The 14,247-nt window shown below is 40.6% G+C and overlaps 5 protein-coding genes across 5 annotated transcripts; 3 read left to right on the forward strand and 2 right to left on the reverse strand.

The window, feature by feature from the left end:
• The first annotated feature begins 955 nt into the window (after positions 1-955).
• Positions 956-5,323, forward strand: LOC106082099 (uncharacterized). Its single transcript, XM_013244426.2, has 3 exons — positions 956-1,241; positions 1,299-1,571; positions 4,969-5,323. The coding sequence occupies exons 1-3, from the start codon at positions 999-1,001 to the stop codon at positions 5,140-5,142; spliced, it is 690 nt and encodes a 229-aa protein (XP_013099880.2). The 5' UTR covers positions 956-998; the 3' UTR covers positions 5,143-5,323.
• Positions 5,324-5,479: 156 nt separating this feature from the next.
• LOC106087560 (uncharacterized) lies at positions 5,480-7,571 on the forward strand. Its single transcript, XM_013252647.2, has 2 exons — positions 5,480-5,682; positions 5,747-7,571. The coding sequence occupies exons 1-2, from the start codon at positions 5,668-5,670 to the stop codon at positions 7,418-7,420; spliced, it is 1,689 nt and encodes a 562-aa protein (XP_013108101.2). The 5' UTR covers positions 5,480-5,667; the 3' UTR covers positions 7,421-7,571.
• Positions 7,464-7,867, reverse strand: LOC106087563 (uncharacterized). Its single transcript, XM_013252648.2, has one exon. The coding sequence runs from the start codon at positions 7,783-7,785 to the stop codon at positions 7,561-7,563; it is 225 nt and encodes a 74-aa protein (XP_013108102.1). The 5' UTR covers positions 7,786-7,867; the 3' UTR covers positions 7,464-7,560.
• Positions 7,868-8,512: 645 nt separating this feature from the next.
• LOC106087564 (eukaryotic translation initiation factor 3 subunit F-1) lies at positions 8,513-9,750 on the forward strand. The gene is made up of 3 exons (XM_013252649.2): positions 8,513-8,670; positions 8,743-8,889; positions 8,976-9,750. Exons 1-3 carry the CDS (start codon positions 8,559-8,561, stop codon positions 9,557-9,559), a joined length of 843 nt encoding a protein of 280 aa, XP_013108103.1. The 5' UTR covers positions 8,513-8,558; the 3' UTR covers positions 9,560-9,750.
• A 2,073-nt stretch (positions 9,751-11,823) lies between these two features.
• Positions 11,824-12,571, reverse strand: LOC106087565 (uncharacterized). The gene is made up of 2 exons (XM_013252650.2): positions 12,464-12,571; positions 11,824-12,343 (listed from the first exon to the last, which is right to left on the reverse strand). The coding sequence occupies exons 1-2, from the start codon at positions 12,473-12,475 to the stop codon at positions 12,056-12,058; spliced, it is 300 nt and encodes a 99-aa protein (XP_013108104.1). The 5' UTR covers positions 12,476-12,571; the 3' UTR covers positions 11,824-12,055.
• Positions 12,572-14,247: the final 1,676 nt, after the last annotated feature.

The raw sequence follows: 14,247 nt of genomic DNA on the forward strand, positions 1-14,247 counted from the left end.
TTTGATCGGGTGACAGCCATGTGGCCTTGTGAATATTTTTATGTTGAAATCTGGGGCTACTAACTAAGCGAAATCAAACAGCCTCAACCCATTACTAGTCGTTATCTCTTGGAAGCTACATTTTCAACTGTTGGACCATAAATGTCTTCCTTCCCTATATTCGCATTAAAATCTCCCAGAACGATTTTAATATCATGGGCGGGGCAGCGGTCATATACTCTCTCTAGGCGCTCATAGAAAATATCCTTGGTCTGCTCGTCTTTGTCTTCCATCGGGGCATGGGCAGAAATTAGTCTTGAAGAATTTGGCTTTTATGCGGATTGTGGCTAGCCTCTTATCCACCGGAGTAAAGCTGGAGACAAGGTGTTTCAGTCTCCGACTATCCACAAATCCACAGCCAAATTCATGTCTCGTGTTATGGCAGCTGTAGTAAAGTTCATCACCGTTTAGTGTTGTAGTGACGCCATTCCCAGTCCAACGCACTTCCTGTAAGGCGGTAATATCTGCCTTGTACTACTCTAATACATCCGCCAGCGCGTATACTGCACCTTCTCTATAAAGAGTGCGGACACTCCAGGTGCAGGTCCGCAAATCATGGCCCTTTTTTCGTTTGCGTGTGTCGTCAAAGTTTGGGGGGTCCGTTTTTACTTTCCCTTTGTTGCTCATAGTTTTCCGGGGGCGGGTTACTGGCCCAGCGCCCCAATCGCATGGGTTTTGTGGGATTGCACATGTATCCTTCGTTGTGGCGAGCCGCTTGCTCCGCATTTGCTGCTACTTCGCATAAAAACGGATATTTCTGCCGATGCGGTCACCTTATTCAATAAGTCTTACCTTGGGTTGAAGCGTTGGAAATAACATTCAACAAACTGACATACATACATACATTGGTTTATTAAATTTTAAAAACAAATTTCTTTCTTTCATATGCTAAAAAAATATTAAAAATTTCAATTGCCTCAAAAATTTTCAAAAAAAAATCAAAATCTTAATCATCTAAAATGTTTAGACGAAGTATTTTGCCTATGGCTAAAAATTTCATTAATTTAGACTACAGACTCATAACTCTCGATCGCTATAAGGATGTAATGTTTCATTTAAGGGATATGTGTGCACAAACCGATCCATTAAATAAAACAATTTGCGAGTGCATACGTAAGGGAGGCGATGAATTTGTAGAATATTTTACATATAAAACGCTCAACGATGAACTAAGCCTAATGGCCCTTAACAGCCAAGGGAATGTGAGTATGGAAGTGTCAATAAATGAGAATTTAATATGTATTGACTCAAATTCTTAGATTGTTGGCATTGTTCTCAATGGTGTTGCAAATCCCGAGTACCTACAGGATTTAAAAAATTGCTTAACTAAAATAAAAGATTCGCATTTGCAAAGTATACTCCAATTGCAATTGGAAGAGAATATGAAGAACAATATCTTTGATCTTTGTAAAACCAGAAAAGTATTCGAGACACGCCTACTTTCGGTTGATAGCAGAAATTATAATGGACGCATCATGGGTAAACAATTGATTCGTCTAAGTGAAATAGTAGCTGGCAATAAGGACCATAAGGTAAGAAAATGTATCGAATGGTCAAATTTTCGTATACATATCACAATAGGAAAGGATTGCATTGATCTATGTTGACATTACCTTTTTAACATCTCGAGTAATCGATCAATGAAATTAAGGAGTGATTTTTAATTGGGGTTTTTAGAAATCTAACAAAAGAATCAAATTTGCATCATATATTCAAAATTTTTATTGAAATCGATAATCAATTGTTAAATTGATCTGTGCCATTTACCTTTTATACCCTCCACCATAGGACGGGGGTATACTAGTTAGGTTAGGTTGAAAAGGGGGTGCAGATATTAATCCGCCCCATGCCACAATGGACATACGCCTTAGCCAGTAATCGGCTTGTTGTGCGCTCTAAATACTATAAAGTAAACTCTAAAAAGAAAATTTTAAGTTAGTCGCCCTCTCCCTTAACTCGGGCTGCGTCGACCCGAAAGGCTTCGGGTTAACCAAGTTTATTGACACGCTGCCATTTCATTCCTCCTTACTCCTTTATGGCCCGGCACCCAAGCGATGCGGATTTTGCCATCCCCAGAGAAGGCGTTAATCTCCTTCTTACACTGCAAGATTTTTGGTGATATTACCGTCCTGGTTGTTATTGCCCTTATGACAATTTTATTGTCGATAAAGATCTTCAAACTCGACGGCCTCGCGTTAGCACCACACCACTTCAAGCATTCCGTGGTCGCCCGGATCTCCGCCTGCAGGATCATATTATGGTCATGCAGTCTAAAACAGATCTCAGTCCCTGAGTTCCCAATGTAGACCCCAGGCCCACTCTGTCTACTAGCTTTGATCCATCCGTGTAACATGATCTTCCAAATGGCAATACTAGAGTTCCGTCAATCCAAGACTGTGCCGCTGGCAGCAGTGCCTCGCACTCGGCCTCAAGGTTCATCTCAGGTATCCGATTGGAAACCTCTTCCCTTCCTTCCAAGTTTCCTATCGTCGCCTCGATTATACCGCGATGGTATGAGCTGCTTCCATCCTCAATCCATTTTCCCCTCACCTTAAGTCTCATAGCCGCAGTGGCTGCCTCACACTTAATCTGTATGTTAATGGGTCGGATATCTAGAATAGCCTCCAGTGCCCTAGTGGGCGTGGTTCTCATCGCTCCGCCTATGCCAAGACAACATGTTCTCTGAACCTGTTGTATGATCCTTATGTTGCACTTTTTCTCCATAGCAGTCCACCAAACTATTGAGGCGTAAGTTAGTATTGGTCTTATCACGCTCCTGTAGAGCCAGTGGACAATCCTCGGATTCAGGCCCCATTTCGAGCCTATAGTGCCCAACATCTGTGAACCTTTTCAGTATGCTCCTGAATGTGACACTTCCAATTCAGTTTCCTGTCCAAGAACACACCCAAATATTTGACCTTGTCAGATATTGAAATCGTCTTTTTGAGGAAACGTGGTGCGTTAAATTGGCCCACCTTCGTCTTCCTCGTGAACAGTCATATTTCAGTCTTCTCTGGGTTAACATTGAGACCTCTGGGTCTATGCAAGACCCTTTCGGCCTTTCTGCATAGCTCGTTCGGATCCTTACCGCTTAGAAGTATTATAGCATCGTCTGCGTAACAGACGGGTTCAAATCCCTCCTCAGTCAGCATTTTAATAGGTCATTTATGGTGGTCACCCATAGGAGTGGCGATAAAATGCCTCCCTGTGGCGTGCCTTGTGCCACTTTCTCCCTTATATTTATGCCATGGGACACACAATTTATCCACCTGTTCCTTAGAAAATGGTTTATCCAGTCTCTAAGGACCGGGTCCACCCAGTACTGGTCTTAGGATTGAATCAGTATGTCGGTCCGCACATTGCTTAAAGCCCCCTCGATGTCAATGCATACCGCCAGGGTGTACGTTTTGGCATCGAAGGATTCTTCTACTTTATGGGCAACCTCGTGCAGGGTAGTCTCCACCGACCTTCCCTTGACATTGGCATGCTGTTTGTATTTGAGCAGTTCGCTGGATGTCCTATTCTTTATCATGGTGTCCACAATACGTTCCGCGGTTTTGAGTAGAAAGGGAGTAATGCTTATGGGTCTGTTGGCCTTTGGCCTGGGTATAAACACCACCCTTGCCTCCTGCCAGGCTTTCGGAGTATATGCAAGTCCTAGGCACGCTGTGAAAATATTGACCAGATGAGGCTCCGCCGGAAATATTCCATCAGGGGGTATACTAACTTCGTCATTCCGTTTGTTAGGTTAGGTTAAGTTGAATGGTTTGCCGACCATATGTGAGTTCACTCAAAGGTCAGTTTGGCCCATTATGAAAGAAGGAGAAGAGAAAGGAGATGTGAGACATCGAACCATATCTAGAGGTTATACACGAATAAAAACAGAAACAGAAAAGCTGGAAACGCCTATTCCTCACGCAAGCCCGTACATGCCATCGCCGAATCTTATACATGCCATCGCCGAATCTTATCGCAGTTCCGTACACTGATCCCAGCAGACCTCCCATAACCTTACCGTGCCGGTATGGTATATACACGTTACACGACGGCAATCAAGTATGAGAAATTTACCCACATACATAACATTATGAAGCATCATGGAGATTTTTCAATTATCAATAAGGGACTTCCTATATACAGTCCAGTTAGGGATAATCAACGCCTTCAGCGTCATTGGGAACTGGCTTATCTATGCGCTACGGTTGCCCATTAAAATGTCCTATTGCCTCATCAACTGTGGATATCAGTCACTTACACAACTCAATCGTACAATATGTGTATTTAACCTTAAACACACATATAACTTCATCGGCTCAATCTGGTTTATAGAATCGGCTTCTACGGGATTGACAAAAATGGTGGTCAATGTCCTGTATATGATAAGGCGAAAACTGATACTTTTTGAATAGTGTACCTAAAGAGTTTTCTTTCCCTTGTTGTCACTGGGTACAGTATGCTATTGTTCCAATCAACAGGATATGCGTTCTTTTACAAACAAGGTGATGCATTTTTTATAACTGCGTCTCACATCAGCACGTAAGCAATTGACCTCCATATGCTGGAAAATTAGTCTTTCTTACTATCTACTGAACAGAAGTGCCCCTAAATGATACTGTTATTCATCATACTGTGCTGTTAGACATTTTTTGGCTCAGACCAGCCTTGTAGCAGAGTTGATAGCGTGCTCGGATTGCCGTGCGGCAGTCGTGTTTTGGATTCCCAGCAGAGGCCTTAGTTTGTCGCTACTGTGGTATCACAATGGACTAAAATTGTCCAAGTGAGTCTGTAAAGGACTGCCACTCTTACCTTACCCCTTACCTACATATCCTAAAGAGTTTAGGATTTCCGCTGTGTTTTGCAAAGGGGTTTTTTTTAATTACAATATTCGTTATTCAAATCACTCTATATAAAATGTTCTTACCTTTTTAGGTTATGAAAGCCGATGCAACTGGTAATTTTTCTCAAAAGATATTTTCATACTGTGGTTTCAAGTGTTTGAACGAGGTCCCTTATAACAACTATTCAAAAAAGGATGACAACTCAATAAAGTTGCGGAATTTACCACATTCCAAATATCAATTACTATACAAACTATTACGTTAAAGATTACATTTTCAAGGCTGTGTTTAAGTTATATGCATGGCAAAACAAGCGGTTCGTAGTTATCAGTTTGCACTGCCAAACTATCTAGTACATCTGACTTGCACTGAATAGAAGAAAAATAAAACATGACCATTGTAAAGTTTTTGGAAATAATAAATAACGTTAAATTTACTTACTTGAATTTGATACCGATACCATATTTTATTTTAATGCAAGTGCGGGATAGTTCACTTCTGTATTCACCTCCCAATGTCAGCTCGAACAAACGCCTTGTTCTCATTTCTGTTTAGAGAGAACAAGAACAGTTAATTCAATGTGTTTTTATTCTCAGTTCTGTATATAGAAATGAAAGTGTATTTTTCGTATAGAGAAATATGACCACCAACAAAAGCCATTGGGCTATCATTCATTTGTGCATGCCACGACCTAAGAAAAAGAAGCTAGTTGATTTTGTTTACCAAGAATTCCACAAGACACAGGTTTAGGAAAAAAGGGAAATTTCAATAATTTTGGAGTATTCCTATAATGACAACAAATCAAGTAAGTGTTGGACATATTTTTCGTCTTTCCCATGTGGATGCCATAATTTTCCTACATTTCAAAGTCAGATTTGCAGACGAAAAAGACCATCAAAGCCATCTCCTTCCAAGAAAAACTTGCCATTTTAAAGCAACTAGAGGCTGGTGTGTCTCGCAAGGAAATTGGCGAACAATTTAAATGCAGCCAATCTACTCTTGCAAGGGTGCTGGTGAATAAACAAATTTTACTGGAATTGGCCGAGGAGGGAAAGAATTTAAACCGTAAGCGGGTGGCTATGGTCACATACAAAGAAATCGATGAAGCTTTGAGTAAGTGGGCACAGGAAATGAAACGCAATAACTATACCATAACAGCGGCTGCAGTTAAAGAAAAGGCCGAGGAGTTGGCTCGCAATATGGGACAAGATTTTAAGCCATCAGCCGGTTGGCTTTATAAATGGAAAGAAAGGGAAAACGTTCAATTTTGCAAGAAATATAAAACAGATGATCCCGATCCATTCATCAATTCTGTGGCAAATGAGGACATTTTAAAAGGTCTTTTATTGGAGAGAAAGGAAAGCTCCAACGAAATGCAAATACCAACTGCTGACACTAAGAGATTAAAAATGTCTGAAGACGAAGAATATCGCGAAAGTTTTGCACAACAACAAAATCAACCAAGTTTCCTAGACTTTGTTGAGTCAACACTATCAAAAAATCAGCAGACACCGCAGCAAGCCCACGCCAGCCCCCATTTGGAGCAAATGAAACAGCCAACACCTAAAAGTCCACCGATATCTTCAAACACATCCCCCTCCACCTCTGGCAGAAAAGTTCCTTACAGTTATGATCCTGTTTATGTTCTTACCAGCACCGGAAGATATCGCAAAGAGAAAACATTTCTTACGCTACTGCAAAAGCTGGAAATTTTACAACGCATGAAAAATGGTGAAAGAAGACAAGATTTGATTATTGAATATCGCCTCTCTCAATCTGCCATGTCCCAAATTGTGGCTGATGAAAAGAAGATACTTAAATTTGCTGCCATAGGTCAAAATTTACAAATGAAAAGGGTCAGAGGCGGTATATTCAAAGAGGGTGAGGTGGAATTGAATTCTTGGGTGCTTAAACAAATGGAGGAAGGCGCAACTTTAACTAGATCACAAATTAAAACAAAGGCTAAAGAAATTGCAGATCGCATGCAAATTGATTTCAAAGCTTCCACAGGTTGGCTTGAGAAGTGGAAAATACGCATGAATATGGACTTTAATGAAAATCAAGTATTGCATCGCAAAATACCATTCTATGCGTCTAATACGGATGAAGAAACCCACATATCTAATGAGGTTCATGTGCCCGAAGCTATTTATGGCCGAGGTGGTGGTGATGATGATGATGACATTCACATTGACCATGAGGTTAATATGAAAAGGGAATTAGTCGAGGCGGATGATTATAGTTTTAGTCAACATAATGGTCACATAGATATTAAACCTTTTATGATGGGACAAGAGCAATTTGTTGATTTAACCGACTCAGAGTCAGAGCATGAGGACATCAAGCCAAACCTGCGCTCACCTTCACCCCTGCACCCAATGACTTTAAAAACAACTGCTCCCGAAGCTCCGGTGGCTACCGAAACATTGCACCAGAAAATATTGAATTGGTTAAGCAGACATAACATAGGACCCACGGCATCAATCGAACTATTGACATTATTGCATCCTACCATAACGGAAGCATCCAAAACAACCAACTAACAAGTTGCACAATACAACAAGCAAGACCGGCAAACGGCCGCAATTAGTTTAATTTATAATACTTTATATTAAAGTAATCATTATTTATTAGTATCATTATGAACTTAAAAAGCAACAGCCAACAAATAAATTATTTAGATTCAACATTTTAGTTCCTTTGCTGTATCGTTGTTCTGTGTTGGAGCTCCCTCTTCCAACATCTTGAGATCCGCCTGCTGCCTTTCTGGACGAACCACAGTGTAGTAACGCCATCCCCTCATACCCAACAAGAAGGTACCATAGAGTGTGATACCTAAGCAGGTGTAGACGGCACCGCGATGCAATTTATCAAGCAGACTTGAGGTGCTAATACGTTTCTTTTGCATTTTTTGAGGAGTTTAATAAATGCTGCCGAATTCTGGGGTGTTTTATAACCTATTAGTAGAGTTTATCAATCGAACAGCTGTTCTGCAAGGCATTCACAGTAGATATTACTAGGGTCTGCGCAATGTTTGCATGAATACACTTGAAAAAAACTAAAATTTGGTGTCTATATTAGAACGAATTGACTTGAACAAGATTTGGAAAGGAAGTTGTAATCACAACTTTGAAGAAAGAAAAAACCTTGCAAAAAATTCTTTGGTAAACCATTCTGCACTGTAAATCGATTTCCAATAACTAGTTTACGATTTGTTGTTTTCGTACGGTACGGTGAAAATCACGATTCATCGGTTTTTGTTATCTGTTGTTTGATACCGATAACAATCTTGTATAACTGTGTCCTTCCAGTACAGAAGACTGGATAGAACTAAAAAAAACACGGCAAAAAAGCCGATTCGTTTTCGAGTATGCACAATGCAGCAAATCGATAACAACTGATTTGCACACCGCACAAGTGCTATGCTGCCGGTCAAGCTCAAAGGCAGAAAAGTTGACTTACAGAATAAGAAATGGGGATTTATCCAAATGCAAACCTGTTACAATATACAATTAAGTACTACTCATCTGCAAAATCAATTGATCGATTTTTTCAAAACAGAAAGTCGACTTCAACGTCTTGGCACATAAAGTCGATTTATCGATAGTCGATAATTGGTGCTTGTTCTTCTTCCAATAGTTCTTTTTTTCGCATCAAATTTACAATTTGCAACGCCACGCAATGTCTGGTCTTAATTTGGTGGTAAAAGTGCATCCTGTAGTGCTGTTCCAGGTGGTAGATGCCTATGAAAGGCGTAATGCTGACTCCCATCGTGTTATTGGCACCTTATTGGGTAAGTAAAATCACCTAAGAATTGTTTTGATGTCGATGGTGCTGACACGCTGTTACTTTTTGCAAATTTCAGGCTCTGTCGATAAAGGTGTTGTTGAGGTGACCAATTGCTTTTGTGTACCTCACAAGGAACATGATGATCAAGTGGAAGCCGAATTAAGTTATGCCTTGGATTTGTATGACTTAAATCGCAAAGTAAATCCCAATGAAAATGTTGTGGGTGAGTAAACATAACCTCAATAAGAGGCGGAAAAGTGAATAATGTCAATTGTCGACTAAATACATATATATTTACAATATTTTCAGGTTGGTGGGCCACTGGCAACGAAGTGACCAATCACAGCTCTGTCATTCACGAATACTATGCCCGTGAATGCAACAATCCTGTCCATTTGACTGTGGATACTTCACTGCAGGGTGGTCGTATGGGTTTGTGTGCCTACGTTTGTATACCATTGGGAGTACCCGGTGGCAAAACTGGTTGTATGTTCACTCCCATTCCTGTGGAGATGACATGCTACGAACCTGAAACTGTCGGCTTGAAATTGCTGCAAAAGACCGTCGGTCATTCGGCTCTACACCGCACAAAAACAGTATCGCCTATGTTGGATTTGGCACAAATTGCCGAGGCTTCAACAAAACTACAAAGTCTTTTGGAGCTTATTCTTAAGTACGTGGAAGATGTTATTGCTCACAAACAACCACCAGATAATGCTGTAGGTCGTCAACTCTTGGACCTCATCCACTCGGTGCCACACATGACCCATGAACAATTCACACAAATGTTTAATGCCAATGTACGCGATTTGTTAATGGTCATCACTTTGTCCAACCTCATTAAGACACAACTTCAATTGAACGAGAAATTAACTTATTTGCCAACAAATTGAGTTTATTAAGCTATACGTACATACTTATTTGAGATAGTTTTATTATTTGAAGATAAAGCGTAAGGTCGTTGCGGCGAAAGTAATAGTTACCGAAGAGGACATTAGTGTGGCATTTGTTTTTGTAAAGAAGAAAGAAATCACCTGTATTAATGGAAAATAAAATTTTTATGCGCTTTTGTCTACTTCACAAACTTTTATATTTTTTTTATGGAATGTCTTATATTTATTTGTTATTTAAAAAATTTATTAATATTAAGGTAAAAAACGCCCGTAGACTAATATGTCCGTAATGATACCGAAATCCATACTTATCTCCTTGTTGTTGTTGTATTAGCCACATTTGTGTGTAGAGGTACTCGTCATTCTTCTACGGGTGAGCAGGCTCATTCCGGTCCAACTGCCGTATCGCCTCGGGAACGTTGTTGTTGTAGCAGTTTGTTGTGTTCTATCTTTCTTCTGATTGATTCTGTTGAGTGTCAACACCCAGGAACTCTGCGACTAAGATGGGGTGCGTCCACAGCGATTTGGGTCTGAGTCGAGTGAGTCTGGCTGGGCAGTTAAACAGGTGACGTGATGCCCATTGGTTATCTAAAGGCGCCATCAACTCGCCTTGTCATATTGAGCAACATAGGCACTCAGTATTTAAGCAAGATTGCCCGCGACAGTAGTTGCAGCTAGTCTTTATGGAGCATTTCACATTCCAACCTGTGGACCACATACATCGGAGCTCAAGGTTCCAGCCTGTGTGGTTTGTATAGTTATCCCTTGCTGGGATCTACTTTTTACTTCCGCTCAGTTGATGTTGGAGCCACATTTTCATGTGGAGGTAGCGATCCTCGTCAAGTTCCATAGATGAGCAAACTCGTTCCGGTCCATAGGACCGATGGCTGCGGGATCTTTATGGCCATTGGATATTTAAAGACGCCAATAACTCTCCTTGTCATATCGAGTATCACAGGCACTCCGTATTTAAGCAAGAGCTCGTACCGACCGGCCTCTCGCTGAGACTCTTCACTCGGGACGGGAAAGCACCACACAGGCTGAAACATTGAGTTCCGATCTGTGTGGTGTTGATTGCTGTCACGAGAAGCTTAGCTGCGAGCTACCTGGCTCGTCCACAGCTTGTGGATAGTGAAATGCTCCATGCAGAGTAGCTGCAAGGGCAGTCGCGGACAATCAACGGTATCGAGCGGTCGGGCGTCACTGGTTTTTGCATAAATACTGAGTGCCTATGATGCTCGATATGACAAGGCGAGTTATTGGCGCTTTTAAATAACCAATGGTTATCACATTCCCGCGGCGATACGGCGTTGGAATGGGCCTGCTCACCTGTAGAAGTTTGACGAGGATCATCACCGCCATATAAAAATGTGGTTGTTGTAGCCACTCTTCCTCGATATCGCTGATTGTCCGAGACTACATTTGCAGCTAGTCCCTATACGAAGCATTCCGCAACCTGTGGACGCAACCGGTAGCTCCCAGCTGAGCTTTTCGTAATGACGATGAACATCACACAAATGGGAATACAGAGTTCCATCCCATGTGTTGCTAAAAGTCACGGGATGGCCTCGTATCCGGATGACCCCGTAGCCTTTCCTTGTACATTGCTTTAAATGCTTGCCCTGAACGGTTTCGCATTCATCAAGTTTACCGAAGATAGTCCTCTAAACCTTACCAACAAATAGTCTGCTCTCTCCTCTACTCCGCTGTGGCGGGCAGCAGGTACCCCTTGACATAGGAGTGCTGCTTGTACATGAAAAAGTCGCTGGATGTCCTACTCTTTATCATAGTGTACATCATTAGCTCCATGGTTTGAGAAAGATGTAAGGCTTATAAAAGGATGGAGATGGATTTCCCTATAGTTGTGTACGGAACATAGAATGCTGGAATTTTAATCATGGGTATGTGTTGTACAAATGCGCATCGCGCAGATGAACGGAAGCATACGTGTTTCGCTTCCAATCTTAAATAGTTCAGCTGCTAACCCATCGGTTTTTACTGCCTTATTATTCTTCAGCAGGGTTACTGCTAGTTTATTAAGCAGTTGAGACTGTCGGATGGCAGACAGGCTGTTGTGTTTACAGGTTTTTGACGTCCAGGTTCCGTGCAGTTTGCAGCTGACTAAAATTCATGTCCATATTGCCTTAAGGAGAATTTTAGTCCTCACCACCTATTTCAACCTAACCTTTCTTATATTTTATATTTTTCAGCGACTTTGACTTCCTTCCCTGCATTTTTTATGCTTCGATTAAATTGACAAAAAATTGTTTTTTTATGAAAAAGTGTGTTTTTATTTACAAAAAGGTTTTCTTGTTTGGCTTTTCTTCTTTAGTTCCACCGTGGCAATGATGTTTATTGCATTGTTTTGTGTGAATTTTTAAAACTGGCCCTTGTTAAGTTGCTAAAAAGTATGTTTAGTCCTTTAAGATGTAGTTTTGTTAAGAAAAATTTGTTAGCCAACTTTTTTACAAACGACTACCGTGAATTTAGACAAATTTAATGATAAAGACCATGATGATAATATCCATGGCCACCATAATAGGGAGCAGCAAAGCCATGATGATAGCCGCCATAATGAGGATAGCCAATGCCATGGCCATAATAACCACCATAGCCTCCGAATCCATGGCCATAGCCCCCATGGCCATAACCAAAGCCATAAATGCCACGCTTCTCAGTCTTCTTTTCGGCTAGGGAAGCATCGGCCACATCCAACTGGCTAGGCTCAGCGTTGGCAGCATAGCAAGCGGCCAAGGCGAAGATTACAAAAATGCACAAAACACTCTGGAATTACAAAATAGTAAACACAAACACCAATTTATATTTTTTTTTCTTAACTTTTTATCCTTTTTTTATTAGTCTTGCCTAAAGGATTTGATTTTTTTTATTAAATTTCACACTTACGAAATATTTCATTGTGGCAAGTTTTTGGTATTCTCTTAGAATTGTTTTAGATAGTGATCTTATTTGCACGAATGCTTAATTGCTTTTGATGTCTAGTAGTCGCTGGTGCAGCAATATTTATACTGCAACCATTTGAGACCAACAGCAAAATGCAAACCGAGTTGGGTGCAGCTGTGGAGAATAATTTTTGCATGCAATTGCTGAGCATGGCTTTAAGCCCTCTCTGTTGTCGTCACCCTTAAACAGCGCTAAAACTGCACTTAGATCGTCATTATCCGAGTATCCAGTAGAGCTCAACAATATCAATTGCAATAGGGCTATGTAGTGCAGCAACACCACCGCCGCAATCTTCACCAAGTTGGGTTGGAGGCAAACAATCACTCAAAAAGAGGCTTCCACTTACCCCCATTGCAAATTTTGAATGTATATCAACTTGCATATGTAGTTGGGGCTTCCACCTACCATACCCATTTGGCCTATTGTCTAAATTTGACCTATTGCCATTGTCTCTCATATTTTCCAACATTAAAAACTGTTGAAAAAAAAAACGTAACAAAAAAAATAGATTTCCAAATATTAATTTTGCTTTTGTTTTTAGCAGCACGTATGCCTTTAAGGTATCAAAAAGCCGCCAACATTGTCTTCATGGTAATTGAATTTCATACGCATTTGCCTATACGCGTCAATGTAAAGGGATGTACATTGAAAAGGGTCACCTTGAAAGTGTTCTAAAATAAAATCTATTATATTGGGTTGCCCAAAAAGTAATTGCGGATTTTTCATATAGTCGGCGTTGACAAATTTTTTCACAGCTTGTGACTCTGTAATTGCATTCTTTCTTCTGTCAGTTATCAGCTGTTACTTTTAGCTTGCTTTAGAAAAAAAGTGTAAAAAAAGTATATTTGAATCAAGTTCATTCTAAGTTTTATTAAAAATGCATTTACTTTCTTTTAAAAAATCCGCAATTACTTTTTGGGCATCCCAATATAACAGGTAAGAGCGTGCTAAGTTCGGCCGGGACGAATCTTATATACCCTCCACCATGGATCGCATTTGTCGAGTTCTCTGTGTGGTATCTCTTTTTAGGCAAACAAAGAATAATGAATAAGAACTGTTATGCTATTGGAGCAATATCAAGTTGTGGTCCGATTCGAACCATAAATGAATTGAATGCTGCACGTTGTAGAAGTCATTGTGTGATATTTCAGTCCATTCGGGCAAGAATTGCGCCTTGTGGGGGCTCAAGAAGCAAGAAAGATCGATTCAGACCATATTGGACACCTATATTGAAGGTCATGGGAGAAGATGTGGTACAAAAGTTCTGCCAAGTCGGGCGATAACAGAGATTTTAGAAGTCAAAACCCAAGATCGGTTTAAATGGCAGCTATATCAGGTTGTGAACCGATTTGAACTATACCTTCAACAGTTGTTGGAAGTGATACCAAAACACCACGTGCAAAATTCGGACGATAATTGCGCCCTCTAGAGGCTTAAGAAGTCAAGACCCAAAATCGGTTTATATGGCAGCTATATCAGGTTATAAACCGATTTGAACCATACTCAGCACAGTTGTTGGAAGTCATCATAAAACACCTCATGCAAAATTTCAGTCAAATCGGACGATAATTGCGCCCTCTAGAGGCTTAAGAAGTCAAGACCCAAAATCGGTTTATATGGCAGCTATATCCAAACATCGACCGATGTGGCCCATTTATAGTCCCAACCGACCTACACTAGTAAAAAGTATTTGTGCAAAATTTCAAGCGCCTAGCTTTACTCCTTGG

This window comes from Stomoxys calcitrans, chromosome 4 (genome assembly GCF_963082655.1).
Source record: "Stomoxys calcitrans chromosome 4, idStoCalc2.1, whole genome shotgun sequence".
Taxonomy (NCBI): domain Eukaryota; kingdom Metazoa; phylum Arthropoda; class Insecta; order Diptera; family Muscidae; genus Stomoxys; species Stomoxys calcitrans.